This window comes from Manis pentadactyla, chromosome X, assembly GCF_030020395.1.
Source record: "Manis pentadactyla isolate mManPen7 chromosome X, mManPen7.hap1, whole genome shotgun sequence".
NCBI classification, from domain to species: Eukaryota; Metazoa; Chordata; class Mammalia; order Pholidota; family Manidae; genus Manis; species Manis pentadactyla.
Genome location: NC_080038.1, coordinates 92,998,637 through 93,022,687, shown reverse-complemented (window position 1 = coordinate 93,022,687; position 24,051 = coordinate 92,998,637). Strand labels below are relative to the sequence as shown.

The following is a 24,051-nucleotide window of genomic DNA, read 5'->3' as shown; positions in this document are numbered from 1 at the left end:
AAACTCCTCAAGAAAAGGAATCTAATTGATTCAACCAGTATAGAACAGTCTCTTTGGAGGAGTCTTTATGATATAGACCAGCCTACAGATGGCTGTCTTTGGGTCAAGAATCCATCTTTGGCCTAACTTGAAAGTAGGAGAGGATCACATGGCACAAAGCCTGGTCAGCAATGCTTAAGAGGCTGCTTATTGCCACTTGCCTCAGAAAACAAAGTGGAGGTATGTACTTCTGATATGCGTTATAATAATTCAATAGTGTAATTTACATTGATGCATCAAAATGGGAGAGGGAAAGATTTACCTTTAAGCCTTGATGTAAATCCCTCAATAATTTCTAAAGAGGAATTCAATAATCGGCTCCAGGAGAATGCCAGTCTGATTCAGAGCATGACTGGATTCTTTCTCAATCAACTAGAATGGATTTGCCCTTTTAGCAATCTCACTGCTGTCTCCTGATAGAACTGAAACAAGTTGCTGAAAGATAATTATTCAGAAAGCAGACCAAAGTGTCATCAGACAGTCTGGGGCCTTCCTTTCTTGGATTCTAGGAAGTGATTTCACTTCCAGGGCTTCCAGTTCCCTTCTGTGATGGAGATACTTTAATTTGAATTCCCACTACTAACTCTCATTCCCATTTCAGGGCCAAGTCATCAGCTACTCCTGAACAACGTTACATACAAAATTTCCCATCATCACAGACTCAGTGACTAAAATTGATTTAATCATGCACAGAGTTCTGCACCCAACCACACCCTTAATTGCTTTTCACCCCCATTTTCTTATTTCTGATTATCTTCCAGGCTTAGAAACTTTCTATGGTCTCTGGTATTTTTAATTCATGTCCAGATTCCAGCAGTGACTAAGGTATACCACTCCTGCACAGGCTATATCTCACAGAATTAGAGTTTCCTCCCTAAGTCTACACTCATCCCTTAACTTGCATTATTGCTACATGAATCGACCTAGTGAATTCTGTTTCTTGTCTATCCCATTACTAAACTATAACTTTAATCACATTATCCCCTTTTCCAAGATTCAGTGCTCATCAGATCCAATCCAAATTCTAATGTTCTTATTATTTCCAGATTTTTCTTTGGCTCCTCCAACCACACCACCCAGGCTACTTCTCTTTATCATTTTGTACATATCCTGAGTGTTCACACCCATATGTCTTCCCTTGTGGACCTAATTTAAGAAATAAAAGGTTAATGTAAATTTTAAAGAGAAAAGCAACAACAAAAAGATCTTTTCACTTTTAAGTTTAAATAGCTAAAGCTTTTAGAAAGGTTATTATGTAAACATACTGTAGCTCACCAGATCTATTCAAGGGGTCAAATTCCTGGAGTGAGTGCGCTAGAAACATAAATGACCTAATTTTAGGTAATTTAGAAAACTTATACAAATACATACTAACAATATTATGCTCCATTAAATAATTAAAATTTAGAAAGACCTTAATTATATGCTTTACTAAATAAAAGGAAGCTGGTCTCCAATAGAAAAAATTTAATTTCAAAATAAATAAATAAATAACTCCCTAAGGCAGAATACTCATAGTAAATTCAGCATACTGCTACTACCATTTAATTGAATTCAACCTTTAAATTAAAAAAGAAGGCATATTAAAATAATATGGTAATTGTATATTAAGTGGTACTGCCTTTTGGTGTTTCAAACAAGGCAAAAGTGATTAACCTCTTCATTACTTTATAATGTTCATCTGGGAAAAAAAACAGCTCTTCCAACTTCAAATTTTCTAAAATTGAAACCCACAGAGCTCCTAAAAATACAGGGCAATAAAGCATTGGGTGCTTCATTAGAGGAAGTCTGTAATTACAGATTACTGAGTAAATAATATGGATACTATTGAATTACAGGGGAGTTTATCAGTTAGTAGAAAATGGGACAGAATTGCAAAATTAGGCATTGATACCCCCAGAGATATAATTATGTTAATTTCTGAACAATATATGATGTTTCTTTTAAAAGAAAGTCATGGGTGATAATCATGCTTAAACAACCTGCTAAAAGCTGTAAATACCAGAGAAAATACTGGCATTTAAAGATCATCATTCTTGAGAGTTTAACTTGTATGAGTGCTTTATTTTAAGTTGATGTGTCTTCCTGACCCGTGCACTTCTTTGATTTTTCTTTTTAAATTCAAAAACTTCCATGGTTTATATCAGATGCCATCGGAACCGTGTCACTATCTAGCTACTACTGTGTAACTATAAATATTTTTATTGAAATGGATAGTGCTGTGGTCAGAGACAGACTTTGAAACAGGCACTTAATTTCTTGCTTGGGATTAAGTGGAAGAGATTTACAATTTCAAATGTGTTTCAACCATGTCTTTGGGGACAGTAGCCTCCAGAGAGAGAAGCAGGGAGGACTTAGTTAATCAGCACTGCTTCAAACATACCCTCAGCACATTCCTTATTTAGTTTCAATTTACTCTTTCAAGCTATCCACACATAACCACTGGACACTTAGTCAGTGGATAGCATCATGCCAACAGAACTGTAAGGCATCCCTCTAAGATGTGTTGCCACAAATAGGTAAATTATGTACTCCTTCCTCTTTTCAGACTAATTTGGAAATTAAGAGAATAAATTAGCTAATAAAGAGCTTTGCCAGTCAAATGGAATAAAAATGAAATGTTTTGAAAAACTACTCATTTGGGATGTAATATATCTGGAGAACAGAGAGAAAAAATACTGTAGATTTTGGCTCTTCAGCCAATAATTTAATACAACAGCCTACTTTTTACATTATGTTTTGAGTATGGCTAAGGTGTTTGCAGACTCCAAGCTTCTACCATTTAGAAAAGCAAGTTATTTTTGTATAGTCCATAAACTGATAAATTACCTCAGATAAATGCTCTATAAAGGGAGGAACTGCTGATTTTATTAAAGAATATTAAAGACTATGTTTACTTTGCTTGTCCACTGAACAATTTTTAATATTCTTATTTCCCTCTTTTTAGATAAGTTAAAAAAAAAACAACTCAAAATCAAGTATCTGTTACTCCTCACAAATGGAGTTAAAAAGTTGTATCTGCAAAAGGGTGGAGACTGAGGAGGTTACTAAACATTCCCTGGCAAAGATTTAAGACCAGGAAATAATTTTGTTCTTTTTATGATTTGCTCACCTAAACTCATCAGTGAAATCTTTGCATACTATCTGATTTCAATCAACTGCTTATTTCCTATTTACAGCCTCTATCAACAGGCGGAAACTGCAGTCCACAAAGAAATGATAAGGATGATTTTTCACTTGGCACTTCTGTGGCAGCTGGTGGTTTTTAGTATAAGGGAAATTTATCCCCATCCTTTAGAAGGAATACACTACTTATGCTTTTATGATGTATAGACTCCTGTGTCTTCAACAGGACTATGATTTCTATTTCAGGAAAAGGAAGAAAAAAATGTACCATGATATTCTTATAGCAATTACCTACCCTGTGAGGCTTTAAAAATGTCATTATATTTGTTTTAGTAACTAAGCATTCACATTAGCACTGTCTTCAACAAAGAAGGAAAAGTATATTTAGAGAATCTGTTCACTGCTGAAGTCTTCTTTATATAGAGTCTAGAGGAAGCTACTTTAAGGTGCATCCTGCACTGCGGAGTAAAGTAAGGAAGAGGTCACTTCCAGCTCGGAATCAAACCTGGAGGAGTCAACATGTGCTGGCTGGATTAACCATCCTCATTTAAGGGGTGATTGGGCCACAGTGGCTCAGGAAACCGTGTTGACATCCAGCTTTACCCAAGATATGACAGTGCCTCTTCATCTCATTAGAATGGCATATTCATTTGGAACAATAATAAAGAAAATGGCTAATTAACTAAACATACTCTATTTTCTCTGAAAAACTACTATGCAAGCAGAAAAACTGTACCCACAGGAGACCAGTCACCAGATTAGGTGACTTCATTAAGGCCTGTTTCCCAGGGTGGCCCTCTGTGAACAGGGAGCAGATTTCCTACCTGAAATATCTCTTTTAATGCTAGAAATCTGCTGGGAAATTCTCTTAAATTTCAAACTGAGCCAGCAAATGATCAACTAAGACAGAATTTGAGTTTCAGGCACAACAAAAAGTGGTTAAGTAATAGTAGGATATTACCTTTCTGTTTGGGAAATTCTATATTTTTTATTAGATTAAACCATGTGATATTACTATTTTTATAGACCAAAAAGAAAGTGGCCAAATAGCAACAATTTCACATAGTTCAAACTAATATTTAGGGATCTAAAGAAGCCATCTGCAATATTACCAACTCTCTGAGAAAACATTTCAAAATAGAAGGAGGTAGGCGAAAGTAGAAGATTGCACAATGCAGGAGGCTATGACAATGAAAATATGCCTTTTAAAATATTTTCTAAAATACATAACTTCATAACATGTGTTAACGCTGTATGAGTTGCCAATACAAGATCAAGACAAGCCAGTGCTCAGCACTCAGCATGTCCTTTTGGCTATTATCTTCATGATGGAGATGTTGTCAGTTTTTCGCTGAGGTCAATAATTTGTGCTTCTTTCCCTAAAGCTTAGGAACGGCTTTGCAAGATCTCCCAGAATTCTGTCCTTTGCTCCGACTAGAGCACAGGGATGCAAGCCAGCTTATCTTGTCATTTTAATGAAACATCTTTGAGGTATGATTTCACTGGGGAGAGATTTAGAAATCAAAGCTTAAGTAGGGTTTGTGAAAGTAAGTTATGCAGTACTGAGAAAAACACAATCTCTAGAACTCAATTTTTTCCCTCAGCAAGCATTAATGAATGTCAAACCTTTATAGATTAGTTAATATACTTAGAGGTAGAGAATACATGTTTGTTTTTCCAAAACCTTGATACAACAAAGCCATCACTGAGAACTGAATAAATAAACCCACTCATTATTGTATTTTTCAGAAGAAAATTCAGCAATATTTGCAAAAACATCAAATTAATTTTTTTCCTATTGTAAGCATAGGAAACAATGACAATTGCTTCAATATTACCTGGAATATCAATATATCTGCCACATTGCACTTTCCTATTAATTGTAATTTTATTTTTGTGTATTAGAATTTATCAGATAGGAAAACAAACCAACCAACTCAGTTCCACCAAGCATCTAATTACATTTTTCATACGTTTTGTCATTTTAGTGAGTTTCTTGTAAAAGAATGCTAGCATGACTTTTATTAATGTCGGAGAGTGCATTTTTTTCCTTCTGATAAAAGAAAAAAGGACCTTTCGCATTCAAAATTCAATTTTTTCTCCTAACATTTCCAATATGACATAAACATATGATAAATAAAATTATTCTAATAAATATTAGAGCCAGTGGACCAGTGAAGGAAGCTCTGAACATGCTGTGAATATATTGAATACTCAAGAGCATCTGAAATATAAAAATCATTGATCACTGAACTTTAAAGAAAAACTGAATAATTCAATAGCTTTCATTAAAAAGAAAAACATACACAATAATAACGATAAACCAAGGTATGTCTACATACCAGAAAGGGCTACAAACATGACGACAAAGTTTGTAAGAGTTTTATGTGGTAGAACATACTGGTTAGAAAAGTCTTATATTTTCTCAACAGGAATATAATTAAGGTTAGGTTTGGAAATAAAACACTTTGCCTACAGTCAAGGAATAAGGAACACCAAAGAATTTTAATGAAAGGAAAAAAAATCACGACTGTATTCAAGAACAATGGAATGTGTGAGGAATACAAATGCAGTCCAGATTTCCCTGGACACCCTTCACTATGGAAGGATTATCGGAGCGATGACACTTTCCTTCTCCTGGGACATTTAGAAACATTCTGTCTGACCATTTGTCTTACAGAGTTACAGACAGACATACCTTGAGGCAGGGAGCTGGCCTGGATAATCTAGAGAGCATTCTAATGTTTTATGGACACTCAATCCCAGAAAAAAAATTCAAAGGATTGCTATTACTCTAAGTGAACTTAGCATCAAGTGCAAACAGACCCAACAATAATGCTGCAGAATGCAATACAATAAGCCCTATCATATTACTCATGGAGAATGTGGTATAAACTATCTACAGATATGATACCGTAAACCACTGGGGATTAAAAGAGAAACAGAAATCTCTGCAGCAAAATATGTGAGACATCCCTGAAGCTATTTGCTCAGAGTATGTAAAGGATTCATCAGAGAAAAATGTTCAAACCTACTTAAAGAGAGATGAGAACTATTTCTTAATATGTCAGAAGAGAGCCAAAAGAGATTGTTTCTTGACAGAAGTTCTCAGGGGAAAAGCTCTCTTTTTTATTTGCTACAGAAATCATGCTGGAATTGATGGGAAAAGATAGACATTTTGAAATAAATAGAAGCGGTCACTTGCAAGAAGAGATTATTTTTTTAGAAGTGGTTCTTGTTAAAAGATTCTCACTTGTATTCAACTTAAAATGTTCATTTAGGTTCCATGAACAAAGGAGTGCAGTTTCCTTCTTTCATTAACCATACCACTTAGGCAAAACACCCAGTCTGTCATGCAGAGCCCTGTGCTCAGAAGGGCCCCCTTCTTGGTTAACACTCTGCTGGTGTCTTGAAATTCTTAATAGTCTTTGAATGAGAGGCCCACACTTTCATTTTGTGAGCCTCTCAAATTATGTAGCCAATGCTGCTAAAATAAAACCCATCTGTAACAATAAACTATCTTGATTGTCCATTTCCTAGAAATTTCTTATTAATACCTATAAAAGATCACAAGGTCTTCAAAATAATGTAGTACTACTCCTGATAATTTCTTAATGCTATTTTCTTTAACAGTCATAAAATCATACCAAAGAAGGAGTTTCCCAGTGGCTAAGTCACTTCCTTTAGAGGCTACACAAACTTTTTCAATCCACTCAAGCACTATTTAGTTAAGAAAACAGTCTCAACCCTCTAATTATCATTGAAAAGGACTGTTTGCTGAAAATAAAATTTAAAGCAGAAATGATTGGAATAGTAGCTTTGGATTTCCTTTCCTCTAAGTTCATACCCCTGAGGGCCTACAGGGCAAAAATGTGGAACTAGAACAAATGGAAACTCACACATGTTTATTTGTGAGAACATCCATTAAGAGCAAACAGAAGGCCTTAAAGTAGCACAAATAAGGATAATTCTAGAACAAGTTACACTAATAGTAAATAATTAATACAAGATACACTTGCTCTTCAATAGACATATTCATAACAGTTCCTAAAAGTTGTGTAATTCATTATCTACCTCCTCTCCAAGACCAAGGAATTCTATTTTAACATACCAGGGACATTGCTACTTCAGAGATTCTTCAGTGATTCACTTTACAATCTAAACACATAAAGAATACAAATGATCATTCTGTAGTAAATCATTCGCTTGAGTTCATTTTGGTATGTGGCAGTTTGAAAAATATGGCGATACCCAGCCATCAAAGCCCTACAGACAACACAAAGACTCTGCTAAGTCCCCTGTAAACTTCCAGTGCCTAGTATATCTCCCACCTTGCCACTGAAAGCTACTTGATTCTGACTGATCAAAAATTACAGGACTGCAAAGCTTGGAATATAAGCCTCTCATTTTCACATGTACAATAATCTGTTATGACTAAATTTAAATAATTAAAAACTATTTTAAGCATTAGCAACGTGGAGTAGTATAGCAGAAAGGGCAGTGGGCTGAGGCAGGTCTACGCCCAGCTCTCCTATTTAGCACTAAAATAGCTTTATGACCTTGAGCCAGTGCTGTCCCGGTCTAAGGTGTCACACCTGTAAAAACAGAAGATGAGTCCAGTCATTGGCCTCTAGGGTTTTAAACTTTAGTGTGCAGCAGAATCAACTACAGAGCTTGTCAAAAAACAGATTGCTGTCCCCTTACTCCTACCCCATTTCTCATTCAGTAGAGCTGGGGTAAGGCCAGACAATTTGCATTTCTAACAAATCCAGGTGAAAGCTGCTGATGAAGCTGCTGATCCAGGGACCACACTTTGGGAACCACTGCCCTAGGAGAATGCTAAGAATTTGAAGTGCAAGAATCAGAACCCATCCACTGTGGCGGGGTTCCTGAGGCACCTGCCAAAGTGTCACAAGGTGTCTACAGAGACTAGCAGTGTTCTTTCAAACAAAGAAGCTCAAGCTGAACAATGGCAGTGCATTAGCCTGCCAAGTAGCAGTCAGAGCAGGGTTGGGGGAAAGGCAGTGGGTGAGCCAGGATGAAGTCAGGAAGTTAACTGAGACTAATAAGATGACGTAAGGCCCTAAATTAGAAAATAAAACCAGGTAAAGTACAAAGCTGGGTGGAATATTTTGGCTTGCTGGCAAACAAAGGATGGAAGAGGATTCCTTAAAGCAACGAGTCAGGACACAGGAGAAACAGCTTTGGTGAGATGGGACTATAGGAATGAAAGCTCCTGTGAGGTTCACAAGAAGGCCAAAGGGCTCTTGCCTTGTGGGCGGGGTGGGACAAGGCTTTGGTCTGTCTAGGCCCAGAGAGTTCCTAAAGGAGCTTTGCTCAAATAGTTTGCCATCTTCACCCAAATGAAATTCTAAAAGACGCACTTCAGGCAAAAGGGGTAATTCCAGATGGATGGTCTGAAATGGGATGAAGAGCAACATGTGGGTAAGTGTAAATGAACAATACTTGAAAATAATTATCATATTGTCTTATTCTAAGGTGGGTAATACAAGAACGGCCCTGCCGTCAATACTGTATGCCTTTCTAACTAGCTGCAAATACTTCAATGTAAGTTTAAAGAATGTGTTATGATAGTCAATTTTATTATTACATAGATACACATAAATAGCCATTTACTTGTGGGCATCCATATAATTATATGTATGTACACATTATATATATATATATATATATATATATATATATATATATATATATACACACTATAACGTTTACTATACTTAACAGGCATCTTTACTAATGAGATCATCAAGCAATAATATATCCATATTCACTTTCGAACATACTGAAGTTCTATTGATCTCACACATATTTCCACATCTACCAAAGCACACAATATATCTATGAATGAATAGACAATACCTAACGAGTCAAGAATTAAGGTCAAAGTTTGATAAATTCTTTCTTATCACTTTTCCTAGATAAAACACCCCTTTAACATAACATCAGTGAAAATAAAAACATGTAGAACAAAAGGTATCCATGTTCCTGAGATGCTCCTAGAAAATTAGTAGAATGGCACAATCGGGCATGACAAAAACATATACAGTAGGAGAGGTTTATTATAACACCTGGGGTATTACATTTCCAAGAAGATTTCGAATCAACCAAATATTTTTTTAAAATGGAGCAGAAGTGAAAAGAGGCCCTTCTACATTGTCTAATATAATTGTAAAAACACAATGTAGAGGGAAATGTAAGAAAACAGAAAGAGACTGCTTAATTTGTTTCAAAGAGAAAATGAATTGCTGAGGCAGTTCTCACCATCTTATTTATATATGGGATTGCTCGCAAATCATGATGTCACCCACCAGGAAGCAATGTATCATCAGGAAGAGTGTGACAGTGCAACCAGCCTGAGGAAGGGGACAGAGGTGCAATAGAATGATAAAGAGGTATCATTAACTCAAAAGATCCAAACGATGTTATCGATAAATACCATATAAAAGCATAACATGGGAATCAGAAGATAGTTTCAGAAACTGCCTATAAGCCAAAAAAAAAAAAAAGAAAAAAAGATGTTTATAACAAAGGACTTACATTTTGTGAACTGAAATTTGGTATTTCTTGAATACCAGAGATTGAACAATGGCCAACTTCCACAGCAAGAATTCCTTTCCCTACCACGCTTGTGAGACAAGCAACTAGTTTCTTATTCCTCACCCGACACCCCACCGCAAAAAATAAAAAACAAAAAACAAAAACCTGACATATGGCCCCAGTTTCCGTTTAAATTACACATTTTTTTCTTTAAGACATACTACTGTCTGAGTAATCAATGTCTGTGATGGCGCCCTCAAGCTGCAGACTTGCACTTTTACTTAGTAGGTAAGCTCCATTCAGTCTTTAGGTACTTTGTCTTCAAAGAGCCACATCCTTCTGAAGTGTTTGCTACTCAAGTCCAGAGCATATAGCATCTTTTCCTAAGGTTGTAATTACCTATGATTTTAAAAGGAAGAATCCATATATTTCCTTATAAAGATGTTTACTTTGTTCCTCTGGGGTCTTAAAATGAGAAAGGGGCCAAGGGAGGATAGGTGGGGAACTGCACTGCCAAACCCTCACTACCACTCCCTTTCTGCTAGTGAGGAGAGAGTAACTTTGGGGGGTTTCATTTACTGTCATGGTTACTCACATGAAAATGGATAGTTTTCACATGCTTGAGCCACAGTTGCTGAGCCTAGATTACTTAAAAGTACAGGCTGTATATACTTTGGGGGCTGGAATGTCGTTACACTTCAAGCTTAACGTAGCCATAGTCCATCTCTGTAGCTAATCTCCACTTCCTCTCAAAACAGGACCAGATAGCCCTTAGAACAAAGCTGCATTGACTCTGAGCAAAGAAAAAGAGATGCAAAGAACAGTATAACAAGACCTAACAGCATAATGGATTCTGGTTATGCCAGACAGAGCTCTGACTCACAACTAGTTGCCTCAAACAAGTAAAGCATCTTTTTAAAACACTGCAGAAGACACAGGGGAGACAGTTTCATATACCATACTGAAGTTCAGTAGAACAAGGTCGGTTAAGCAATCTGTCCTGAGACATACACCTTTCATTTTCCATTGTTTTCAAATAAAAAGAGAGAAATCCCCTTTTCAAGTTGGATTGTTTAAAGGCACCTACAGCTACTCTTGTCTAGCAAAGGATAGGCAAGCTCTCCCTACTGATGCATTTCAAAACAGGTTCAATTGGCAAAAGAAAGCAAGTGCAAAGGGTTTTTGATGAAAGAGGACTAGAGGGAACATATTTTCTTTTCACAGAAATACTGTTCTAAAAAATCAGAGGAGATGGCAACTCAAACCACGGATGTATAGATATTGGTGAAATAAACAGGGAACTTGGAAAACATCTTCAACTTCAAACACTTAATGGCAGAATTACTAGCTTAAAAATTGGGAGGGGGGTTAAGTTATAAAAATGAGAGACTAAAACACCCAAACAAAACAGCGTATTAATGACTTTCAGATTATAGCACGGCCTAACCCAGCCTACTCTGAGAATGTGGTTCTTCCACCACAGAACCGTACAGGTCAGGGAAAAAACCCCTGGAGCCCTGTCCCAGGATCAGCAAGGCTGTGCTGCAGCTCCCTAGACCTGTACGCACCCATCTATTTAGCAATGCTCCAGGTACTTCCTAGGCAGCCCTGTCCAGGGCTCCGTGAATAGGAAAGGCTAACTCAAATTCAGGAACTCTGAAATATCTCCTCTGATAAAGAAAGAGTTTTTTTTTACACAGTGTACATTTAAAGTAGATTATAATACTGGTTCAAACAAATAAAAAGTATTATGCCACCATAGTTAATTGCAGTACCAAGGATGGTTATTTTTTGCTTCCCAAATGAATCATACCATCATCTTTTGAGCTATTATGAAATAGCACGTGAAACCCATTCTTGATTTAGATGACAATCAGGTATTCAAAGTTTAAGTTGTAATGTTTTTTCTAATGCAATTATAATGAAGGCATAACTGCTTTCTTAAACTATTTTTCCCCATTTTTTCCCACTAACTATACTCAAAATACCATCTACTTTATAGATTGTTCATGTGTGAAGGGAATGCCTGACGACTGAGGATTAACTAGGCATAAAGAAGAGAATGGGAGTTTTCATATATAAAAAGTAAGTGAAAAAAATGAAATATATGTTATATGCTGCATATGGTCCTGTGTGAGTGGAGACATACACACGGACATACATACATGTACAACAGGAGCCATTATTTCTTACAGAAGAGCCACACACAGAGGAGAAAGACTAACAGTAACCCCTTAAGTAGGTTAATGGTGCTCAGTTATCAGACAATGATACTGTGATTAGGGTGTGTCACCCCTGCTCAGCACACTGTGGGCACCCAATAAATACTTGTAGAATTAAATTAAAAATCACTGAAAGGTTCTCATCCATAATAATCTTTTTGCACATTTAGTGTAACAATAGATTTTTGTCCTGATTCTGAAGCAGCCTAGGGGCACAGGGATTCAATGTGGGTGGAACGAATATAATTTAAAAAAAAAAAAAAGTCATTAGAGACTCAGTTAGGTTCAGTGCAGTTTGTTGGTTCTATGAATCTGTTAAGTGTAATTACTGACATGAATCTAAATGCATTTGACTGAGAACAGAGCCAAATTAATGGCAGTGTTGGTATATAACAGCTGTTACTCATTTGACACTTTTCAGTAATAACAATTAGAGAATTAAAATATGTTACCAAAGTATTTCTCTACAAATCATTAGGCTGCCTTCAGTGTGTTCTGGTCATTTCTTATGTAGTCAGGTTGATTGTTTTTACCCACCTGCTCCAATATTTTCATGGTTTTCTGCCTAGTAAAGTTACTTAAGGCTTACGGAGGGGGCAACAAGCACATACTATAGAGAAAAGCCAGGTTTGTAACTGCCAGTGTTATGCATTTTCTATGTAAGAACTGATGAAATCTTGTTAAATGTCCAACACAATAAAGACAGCTCATAGTTTTTGCAAATTTGAGTTTCTGTATTTAGAAAGAGCTCTTAATGAGATCTAAAGTATATTACCTATCTTGTTTCACATATTTATTTTTGTCTCCTACTTAAAAGAATATTTTTAGTAGATGTAGAGATTTGTTTTACTGCTAAGGCAGATAGAATGTGAGCTTAGCACTTATTTCTAGTGAACTGATGCCAGAAATGTGACTATTTTAGTTTGAGGTCAGAAAAAAAAATTACTAGTGGTAAGTGGCTCAAATAGGCTACAGGATAAAATAACTAGAACCTTCAATTAATTGAGGGTGTATTCTGGAATTAGTACATATGAAGCCCACTCTCTGGCACTTCTGTGCCACAATCACTGATGCTCAGAATAATGGCGCAGAGACAGTAACAGAGTCCTAATGATCTATCGGTGATCTATATATTGTATGCTGTCTCTCTCTGTACAAAAGCATATTTAAGCACTATATGCTGCATATTTCTACCTGAGCAAAATGTAAAGCCAAAAGTACCCTGGGGGTGGGGGAGGGGTGAGAGAAGGGTTGCGAGTGAATTCAGAAAGATTATGAATGATGAAGAATGATGCCCAAATGGCTTTCTATATACAAAATCAGATTAATCCAAATACCTCTTCCCTTAGGCATTCCAGTCAACCAAGGTTTAATTGCAGTGATTACTGCCATTAATAGTTTTCCTTGATATGTTCACTGAAATAAGTATTACTATGAATGGGATCACAACACTTAACACTTATTAAGTGCTAAGCAAGTGCTAAGTGCCAGGCAAGTGCTAAGAGAGCTGTGTATATGCTCTCATTTAATTCTCAGTAAAATCTGAGGAGGTAGAGGCCATTTTTTCCTTGTTTTATAGGCAAAGAAGTTGAGGATCAGAGAGGTTAGGTAAATGACCTAAAGTTACATTGTTTAGGGGGTAGAGCCAGGATTTGAATTCAGGTTTGCCTGGCTCCCCAGAAAAAGAGGTTGAACTCATTTCAACTGCAGGCTCCCCAGTGAAAGATCTGTCTGAAGTGACATGTCATTGAGGGTCAGTAGAATCACCCAGAAGGATGTGCTTTATTACTGGATGGTTGCTACTGCATCAGCTTCTGTTGCACCTCAATGCCTTAACCCAGGGGTTGAACTTAGAAATTCAAGGAAATGTTTATTGAATAAATGACGGCAGTATGGCATGATGTTGCCTAAAACAGACCTAGAGATGTTTCATTAAAATAACAAAGTCCCAAGTTTATACAAAATACCTTAGTATTTTAGAGCTAAAAGCTCTAAAGACTTGGGCAAATCTTTAGTGTACTGAATAACTTTATTTGGGAGAACGCCCCACAAATCTCCCCTGAGAAAAGAAACCTAGAGAACAAAGAGAAAAAGTACTCATTTCAAATAAACATAGATTTATTGAAATGTTTGCTAATGTTGGGAGCAAGGAAATATAAATAAGTGAATTATCAGCCAGATATTCTGTTCTTCTTCTTAGATAAGGCTTTATGAGGTCAATGATTATTTTTAGGTCCACCATGTATACACACTTGTTTGGCTTTGAAGTAGCATCTGTGCGCTGTTTACCAGCATTTGTGAAATATGGCAGAATGATGGTACCCATATTGTCTCAGTAATTTATGTTATTGGGGAGGCTTTAACATTACTGGGATGAAGTCCATTATTTATGGGTGGTCTAATCTGTAATTTTGGTTACTGTAATTTATGTCTGGGGTATGACATTAGGAAACATAGTTTTGACCTATTCAGATAAAAATAATATAATGTGAAATGAATTCATTTATTTAAAAGGTGTTATTATTTTATAACTTGGAAAACAGAGAAAAACAAAATTGCCATTCACCTCTAAGGACAAAGTTTCGATGTTTAAGTTTATTGGTTAATTTTTGCTACTTCACTCTCAGAAGAGTGACTAATCATCAAATCTGACTAAGATAGCTCATTCTTTATAATCATGCTAGAAACAAATGGACAATTCTTTCTTCCATAGAATCTTATATTAGGAGGAGCAAAAACTGTTCTTGATTAAATCATATTTTCATAAGAAACACATTTGGAGTTTCCAATTTGAAAACATGCTTTTAAAAATGCATTTCTTTTTATTGCTGCCTCCAAGTCCTTGCAATTAATTTGCTGACTTTCCATGAACATGAAAAGAGACTTGTTCGCAAATATTACAAATATTTGGTAAGCTTTTTTGTTCTACCTAGAGAATTAATTACTTTTAGTGGCCCCCAAGTTAGTTATCATCTATGTTAATATAATGAAAGGTTGGAGAATACAGATTATACCAAATACTTTGCATAGTTTACATACTGTTTCACATTTTCGAGTACGTTTATTGATTTAGCATATTTTTGCCACATTTAGTTTTCTCAATTTTACATTTAATAAATGCTGTATTACTATGCATGCTCTAATTATAATTATTTGGGAAATGGTGCAATAAATGTTGGTTAGATGAATGAAATAACCCAATATGTCAAAAAACACCAATGCATAATTATATATGGGTAAAAGTGTGCTGTTCTTAAAAAAGAAAAAGTCTTGGTTGTCAGTGAATCTGTTGCCTGTGAGTCCCACTGCCTTTTTTTCCATCTCTTCTACGAAATTTTTCCTTCCCGTTACCACCTTCTTAAACTGTCACAGGTTTAAACTTCTTTGAAGAGAGAATCAGGTATGAGCGAACTCCTTCCTTTTTTTCACCTTTCACTGTTCTTTCTGAGCTACATCCACCTTGTATTCACCTCTCCTTTCTCGTGCTCGCTACCTTGGTTATCCCCAAATAAACTCCTACCATCGCCTGACTCTCCTACCTCATCACACCCCCTTGCCTGACTTGGAAGACTCTTCACCATCATCCCAACGTTCTTCCCCACTTTCCTACCATTTTCCAATTGAAACCATACTCTGCCAGCGACGGCAAGGAAGACAGTGGCAACAGCAGAACATATTTACTGAACACGGAACTCTTTATCAGACATCAGAGATATCGACAAGTGATTGGTAGGCTAGAGTATAGATAACACCAGGCTCTGTGGGTTATGTCACTCAGCTCTCACAATAGCAAGGAAGGTACCATTATCCCATTTTACAGATGAGGAAGTAAAGGCACACAGAGATGAAACACGTTGTCAGAGATTACATGGGTAGTCTGTTGTGGACCTGGGACTTGAATTTAGGACCTATTCTCTCAATCATTTTTATGTACTTTCCTGTGGGCCAATGAACATATGTTACATGAGGCTTTCTGCCTCATGTGTTGGCGTGAACTACTGCTGATGCTATTCCCATTTACTTGAAGAGTTTTGCCTCTTCTTGGCCAAATACTACCCATCCTTCAGTGTCTAGTTTGACTGATACATCCAGAGACTCTACTTAGCCTTCGTGAAACCTTATGTCATTTTACCAGACTTAATGATTTCCCCTTTTAGATAGTTCTACATGATCTCTATTATATCAGTACAATATTTGCTGGCTTAGCTTTATTTTGCCTGAAGGTTGCAGAATGTCACCCTAAAATATGCCACATTGGCATAAATATTATTTTGAGCTGAAGGCAATTGAGAAGAAGCAGATACAAGAAAAGCTCTCTGCCCTCCCCTATTTGACAAAAGCAGGCCATAAATTTGTAAAGGCATCCCTCTTCCCCTTTTTACTAGGAAGAACAAAAGTTAATCACCAAAGATACTCTATATAGACCCTTATCAGTCCAGAAAGGGCATGGAAGGAACCTACACTACAAAGTTCACTAACTAGCTCTTATCTTCCATTATCTTAGTTCCCCCATATATTTACCTTCCCACAATTTGCCCCCATAGAACCTCAAAGTCCTTTACCTTTATCTAAAAATGTATTTTTTTTTTGTTAAGATGCTATACAGGCAGACCATGGAGATATTACAGATTCAGTTCCAGATCACAATAAAGCGGATATTGCAATAAAGTGAGTCAAATAAATTTCTTGGTTTCCCAGGGCATATAAAAGCTATGTCTACACTATACTACCAAGTCTACTAAGTGTGTGACAACATTACATTCAAAAAACAATGTATATACCTTAATTTAAAAATGCTTTATTGCTAAAAAAGAATAACCATCATCTGAGCTTTCAGTAAGTTGTAATCACTGATCACAGATCACTGTAACAAATATAAAAATAAAAAGAAAGTTTGAAGTAGTGCAAAAATTACCAAAATGTGATATAGAGATACAAAATGAGCAACTGCTGTTGGAAAAATGGCACTGATAGACTTACTTGGATGCAAGACTGCCACAAACCTTCAATTTATAAAATTTCACAGTATCTGTGATACACAATAAAGTGAAATGCAATAAAACAAGGTACACCTGCATAAGCCCAAGTTCTAACCACCCCTTTGAGTTACTCATCACTGAGTGTTGGCAAACCTTTGCACGATACATGCATTAATAAATCTATTTTTCTCTGTTGATCTGTCTTTTTCAGTCTAATTTACATAGCCACTGCCAATCAACCCAACATGGGTAGTGGGAAAACAGTTTTTCCTCCCCTACATATCTCTCTGACAAATTCTAAAATTCTTAAGGATGGGGAATATGTCTTGAACTTTTTCCAGATTCTTCAATGAGCACAAAATGACACTTGCAGGAGCAGCAAGCATATTCTAGACCACGTGTTATGTAATGTACTTAATTATCTCATTTAATATTCACTAAAGTGATAGTAGGTAAATGTCATTTTCCTATATTACAGATGAAGAAACTGAGGCATAATGAGATAAAGGAACTAAACAAGGTCACAAAGCAAGTTGGTGGCACAGCTAGGAATGCTCTCCACTTTTTAAATATACAGACTAATAATTTTTCTGTTATGCCATTCAATGTCTGCAAAAATTACTGTCTCTATAACATATAATCATGTCTTTTTTTCTTTATAATTAAAAAAGTACTGTATTTCTTATCATGGGCTTTGCCTTCTGATCTTCAATTCTCTCAAAAAAGAGCCTTGAAACATGGTATTTTTTATGGCTTTAACTTGAAAGATAAATTCTCTGGCAGCCTGGTTTCCATGATACGTTTACTTAATTCTGAGCACAGTTGATCACATCTAGATTACAGAAATAATCTTTTGTGTTTGCTTCATCCTATTATTTTTCTGAATAATTAAATTTGAAAATATTTCTCTTTGATGTATTATATTACTTTGCATGCCAGATAAATGTATCTTACTATTGTTACTTATTAGCTATATGGGATCATGGGAGATTTTAAAAAAGGGAGGGCTTTGCAATTGTACTAAGTTGATACGAAACAAACTTTTCAGAAAGCATATATGTGTTTTTAAACTTGCTTGTAATTTTCAAATGGCTTCTTTGCCCAAGGGACTCTTGATTTGACTACCTTTGTTAGAGGTAAGACCCTCTGATTCCCATGGTATGTATCTCTAGTCACATGGGCATGAAATATTTCTACACTCTATATAATAATGTATCTCGTGATGGCAATCAAATTTTCTATATATCTCTCAGTGGAAAGGACAATTACAACATTCTTTCAGTGGAAAGTAGATAATACTGTTCTAATTGGACACGTTTAAAGTTCCCTAAATCACTTTCTGATTGTACCTCATTCTCATGTCTCCTAAGGATTCACATTTTATTTAGTTCCACCATGCCTCCTCCCAGGCTCTGCAATTGATTTCTACCTAGTTAACAACAGCATCTTCTATAGGACACTGTGAGAACCTCACTGACACTGAGTTCCAACTTGACACCCAACTACCCAACTCGGTTCTTATTCTTTCTTTTCTGAAAGTTTTCATCTTCTTAAGTTCATTCCAATACCAATGGAAGGATCTCTTTTTGAAACATATTTATAAGTACTAACACACATATACTCTGAAGTGTAAAACAATTAATAATAAAGTATTTGTAACATAGGGGCCACAAATCAAGAACCTAATGGTGAAGTTTACTATTTGATTGATCTGTAAATAGGGATAGAGTAATAATACACAAAAGATGAATCCTATTTTAAATTGGCTTTCCTGTTCAGATCACTCAGCTAAACATTTACATAAAGACTTATATGGATCTTTATACTATGGCTTCACTGATATTTGAAGAGGTAATTAACTAATACTGGCAAATAGAAATATATACTACAGACACAATCGAAGTATTTCCTTCCTTCTTTTCCTCCCTCTCTTTCTCCCTCCCTCCCTCCCTTCCTATTATAGGTATATCTTTAGGGAAATAGTGAAAGGTTGATAAATACTCAGGCAGCGGGAGGTGGATGGTGTGGGAGCAAGGTCATGTTCTTGGCACAAAACTGGACAGAATCTCTTGACTACTTGCTCTTTTCACTATTCACTCCAGAGATTCTCAAAGAGTGGTCTGGGGACTTGTGGGGGCTTCTGAGATCATTTCATATATGCAGGGTCAAAACACGTTTTTGCCTTTTTCTCTCATTCTTTCATGAGTGTTTTGTTTTCCAGAGGCTACATGACGAATGATACCGTATTAGATCGAATGTAAAAGCAGGTACGAGACTCAAGCTGTCTTTTATTGAGCCAGACTTTGAAGAGATTTCCAACACTAGTTTTTTCTCTTCTTACTAAGTTTGAAGAGGATTTTTGGAAAATAAAGCTACTTTTCATAAAAAATATAATTTAACATGTAATAGGTTTGCTACTGTTATTTTAATAGAATAATTTAAAAGTTATGCTAAATTATTTGTGTCCCCGATTTAAGTCTAATATGATAAATGTCCACATATATATATATATAACCCCAAAATGCAACAGGTATTTGGGGTTCTCAATAATTTTGAAGAATATATAAATGCCTTCTGAGACCAAATACTTTCAGAACCTCTGATTTATACTTTAACCTGGCGATCTCATTCAAATGCATGTGTTATGGGTTGAACTGTGTGACTGATTAAGATGAGATCATACTAGAGTAGTTTGGACCCTAACCCAATATGGCTGGTGTCTTAATAAAATAGGGCCATGGGAAGAGACAAACTTGCACACAGGGAGAATGCCAGATGAAGGTCAAAGTTACGCTACCACAAGCCAAGGAACTACCACAAGCTGGGAGAGAGGGCTGGTGTAGTTGCTTTCCTAGCATCTTCAGAAAGAGCAAAGACCTGCCTAGGGCTCCACTTTAGACTTCTGGCCTCCAGAACTGTGAGACAATAAATGTTTGTTGTTCTAAGCCACTGAGTTTGTGGTACTTTGCTACAGAAGCCCTAGCAAATTAATATACCCTAACTTTACTCATCAAAAGACAATGATTCCCAATTCTGTCTAGTCCAAACCTCTTTACTGAGTTTCATACAAACACATACAGTGGCTTCTTAGACATTTCCCATTTTTACCAGGCATATGAAAATGAAACATGTTCAAAATGACACTAATCATTACAACTTTCCTGACAAAAATCTGCTCTAATTTTGAATTATTATTTTTTCTTTATGAAGGGAGCCAGCCACTTTCTTTAATGCCTCCTTCCCTCAATTTCCACATCTAATCAATCTTCAGGGTCAGTCAGTTCTACCTATTAACATCCCTGTGACGATGGTGAATTTTACGTCAACTTGGCTGGGCCATGGTGCCCAACATTATTCTGGATATTTCCATGAAAGTTTTTTGGGTGACATTAACATTTAGATCAGTACATTTTGAGTAAAACACATTGCCCTTTATAATGTGTGTAGGCCTCATCCAATCATTTTCAAGGCCTGAGTAGATCAGAAGACTGACCTCCCCTGAGCAAGAGGAAACTCTGTGAGCAGAATGCCTTCAGACTTGAACGGCAACATTGGCTCTTCCCTAGGTATCCCTGCCATCCTATCCTGCAGATTTTGGACATGCCAACTTCCATAATCCCACAAGGCAATTCCTTAAAATAAGTCTGTCTCTGTATATCCACATCCTGTGGAACTCTAATATACCTCTTATTCTCAACCTTCTCTAACCTCACTACTAGTGTGTTAATTCAGGCCACCTTCATCTCTTGTCAGGACTCTGATAAAACCCTCGTAACCTCTGTTGTCTCAGGTCCTTCCCTTTCCAATCCATCTTCTATACTTCTGTTAAAATGATCTTTCTAAGAAGTCTGAGCACAAGACTTTCCTGTTTGTCAACATTCATAGGCTTCCCATAGCTTTCGTACTTAGCACAGCCAAGAGAATGGACAATCTGTCCCCTACTGCTTTTGTCCTCTTCTCTCACTACTCCTCCACGCACAGAAGGGAGTAACTGTCAGAATTATTGCCATGCTGTGCTCTAAGTTTTTCCTAATTGAGTGATCTTCAGTCAGGACCAGTTTTTTTATCCTTATTCTTAAGTTTGTTTGCTACATTATGCAGATACTATTCCATTTTACCTTGGCTATTTACTTTTTTCTTCTTTTACAATTATGTTATTATATTTATTTCCTAGGTAGAAAAGATAACCATAGTCAATTCCTAAAATTTTTTATACATTTTAAAGAAATGGAGAATAAATTAATGGTATAGATATCATTTCAGATGATTAGGCATGAAGAAACATTGCTGAAGAATAATTGATAATTATCAGTAATTATAATTAGTAATCATAATTCATATACACAATAATTAGTAATTAACTCTGGCCACAAACTGTCTAAGTTCAGATTTTCATTCTAACTCTCACTATTTTTGTGAACTTGGGCAAGTTAACTTAATTTCTAGGTGCCTCAGTTTCCTCATCTTAAAATGAGATAGTAGTACTTTCCTAATAGGGTTTTATGAGTATTAAATATGTTATATATATGTAAAACTTCTTGGGTAGTTCCTGGTACATTCTAAGTGCTATATGTTTGTTGTTTTGTTTTGACAATGGCACTGGTAAGTACCAAGATTCTATAGCCGGACTACTTGGATTCTAATCTTCATGCTAATACTTCCTATTCGTGGGACCTTGGGCAATTCTTATATGTCTTTGAGCCTTGGTTTCCTCATCTGTAAAATGAGATAATAATAGTACCTACCTCATAGAGATATTATAAGGATTAACTGCCTTAAAACATGTGAAAATCTTAGAACAGTGCTTGGCATATGTTCAACATCATGCAGTGCTTGCAATTTTTACTGTCATCATAGTTAGAAACAGACAGTCCATATTAATCATATTATCTTGTATCTCATTTAGATTTTATTTTTAAATTCTCAGCCCACAGTGGCTAAGGCTATGCTTTTTCATTCTTAAATTTTCAGAGTGTAGCTACCTGGTGCCAATCATTTTCTTCACTTAGCCTCTCTTCTTTAAAAATAAAAGAAAATAAAACCACAAAACCCACCTTAATATACAGTCATTCTTGCTAACCAAGAAAACAATTTACTTTATGTGGACATACCAGAATTTCGTTCTTATGCTCACACATGAACAAAATGCCTCTTATTTTTTTCAACTTATAACTGTGCTGTCAATATCCATTATTACTTGAAATGTTCAAGCCCCTAAGGAGGAGGGTTAATTGTTACTGCACTGTCAACAGACATGTGTCAACAAAATGAAATTAGAGCCGTAAGGTTCATCTCCCCATGAGTTTTTGTCTTTTCATCTCACCCTCTTCTTTCCTCACTAATGCCTCAACTAGAACGTTATATAATTTGGTAAAATAAATGAAGAGCAAAAGACTGTTTCAACAACATATTACCTTGCATTGATTATCAAAAATCCTGAGGGCTCAGAGTAAGGTGACAAGAAATAGAGATAATAACCTGAGAGAACTTTGACACAAGGAACTAATATTGTGAATTTTCTACCAAGAACACAGTCACTTTATGGTCCAAAATTAACTAAGTGCAAATACTGTGCATTTCTTACACCTCTTAAAAAACTGGAAGTAGTTCATACCTTTGTTTATATCAATGAGCTGTTTCGTTTTCTTCTGGCGTTCTAACTTTTCTTGTTCAGCTTTCTCTTTTGCAAGCTTTGCCCTCCTAATCTTCTCTTCCATTTCTTTTTTCTTATTGTTTTCTTTCACTGCTTCCTGTACATAGAAACAAAGTTAAACAAAAATCCTTCCATTACTTATATATTGCAGAAGTCATGCAATTTTAATATCACATATACACACATGTGTGCATGTAGGCTCTCAGAGATGGAAAAGTATAGCGGCTTCAAGGTCCATGCGTTTATTTTTGAGAGAAACAAATGATCCTATGACATCTCTTCTTAGAAAAAACTTAGAAATAACTCAGGCTTTAACTGCCATTACATGGGTTGCCAAAAAATTAGGGACATGAATGTTTACAGATTTAGCAATAAAGATGCTTTCTTCATTGTTGAAATAGGACATAGTTTTGATAAACAAGAAAAGGTTTAATATGGGAATATGGCTTAGCAACTATTTTACCACTTTATTGTATATTCCCCCCTTATCTGCAAAATGGGGATGTAGAAAAAAGTCCCTCATAGAACTTTCATCAGGACAAATGAGATAGACTTACTTATAAAGTGCTTAGAACACAAAGTCTGTGACAGTGATGATGGTGGTTGTAGGGGTGGTGGTAACAGTGATATCTAATGGTGCAGGGCATGAAAAATCAGCCCTATTATCACAGGAAAAAATACCTGCAAGTTTAATGGCTTTTTATATGTGAAGATCTTTAGAAATGCTTAAGCATATTTCAAGTTATTGTCTCTCTATTTTTTACAGGTTATTTACAGAACTCAAGTCCATCAATAGATTCCAGTAGATGGGTGGGAGAAAGTTCAAATGAAGTGATCAGCTGGAATAATCACATTAACTTTCTTTGAATTCAGAGAAGTCATTAATACAGAGACATATCAACTGCAGGTTCCTTCCATCAAACTGTTCTATATTTTTTTCTATTATGAATGATTTTACATACTTCATAGCATGTACCAACTATTTCACAAAAACAATTTTGTTCCAAAAACCCCAGTGAAAAGGACTCAATAACAAGAATGTATCTTGTGGCTTAATTTGGTATTATGGCTTAATTTGGAGGTATTTACATTGAAATATTTTTTTCTTCATATAAAAAGACACAATAGTTTTTAAAAACCCTGAGAATATTTTTTAAAAAATCTCCTCACTTGCAAGAATTATTGGTACTTCTCCTTTCTAGTACCCACTCCAGGCTAGTACCTATAGCATGAGGCTAAGAGGACAAAATGATCTGGCTCCTGTAGACAAACTCAAAGATTAACACTTAAAATAAGCTGGAATAACAGAACCATAATTTTATTTTATCTTTTTATGTTTTGAACTGTTTCTTTATTTCTTTTAGTTTTTTTTATATTGAGGTACATACAATAAAATGCACAAGTGTTAGTGTACAGCTTGACGAATTTTGATCTGTGTATGCACTCATGTAACCATCACCCAGACCAGGAT

At 35.9% G+C, this 24,051-nt stretch overlaps 1 protein-coding gene and 1 long non-coding RNA gene across 7 annotated transcripts in view; one reads left to right on the top strand and one right to left on the bottom strand.

The window, feature by feature from the left end:
- The window catches only part of DIAPH2 (diaphanous related formin 2), a 953,825-nt gene that overhangs the window by 162,304 nt on the left and 767,470 nt on the right, over positions 1-24,051 (bottom strand). For all 6 annotated transcript variants that reach the window (XM_036919628.2, XM_057495928.1, XM_036919627.2 and 3 more), the window contains one exon: positions 22,542-22,677. In XM_036919628.2, the coding sequence (XP_036775523.2) occupies positions 22,542-22,677 (136 nt within the window). The remainder of the gene's footprint in view (positions 1-22,541; positions 22,678-24,051) is intronic.
- On the top strand, positions 6,557-23,620 carry LOC118929475 (uncharacterized). The gene is made up of 5 exons (XR_008995265.1): positions 6,557-8,610; positions 11,729-11,811; positions 16,544-16,616; positions 19,149-19,194; positions 23,347-23,620. It is a non-coding gene; the product is annotated as an uncharacterized LOC118929475 (long non-coding RNA).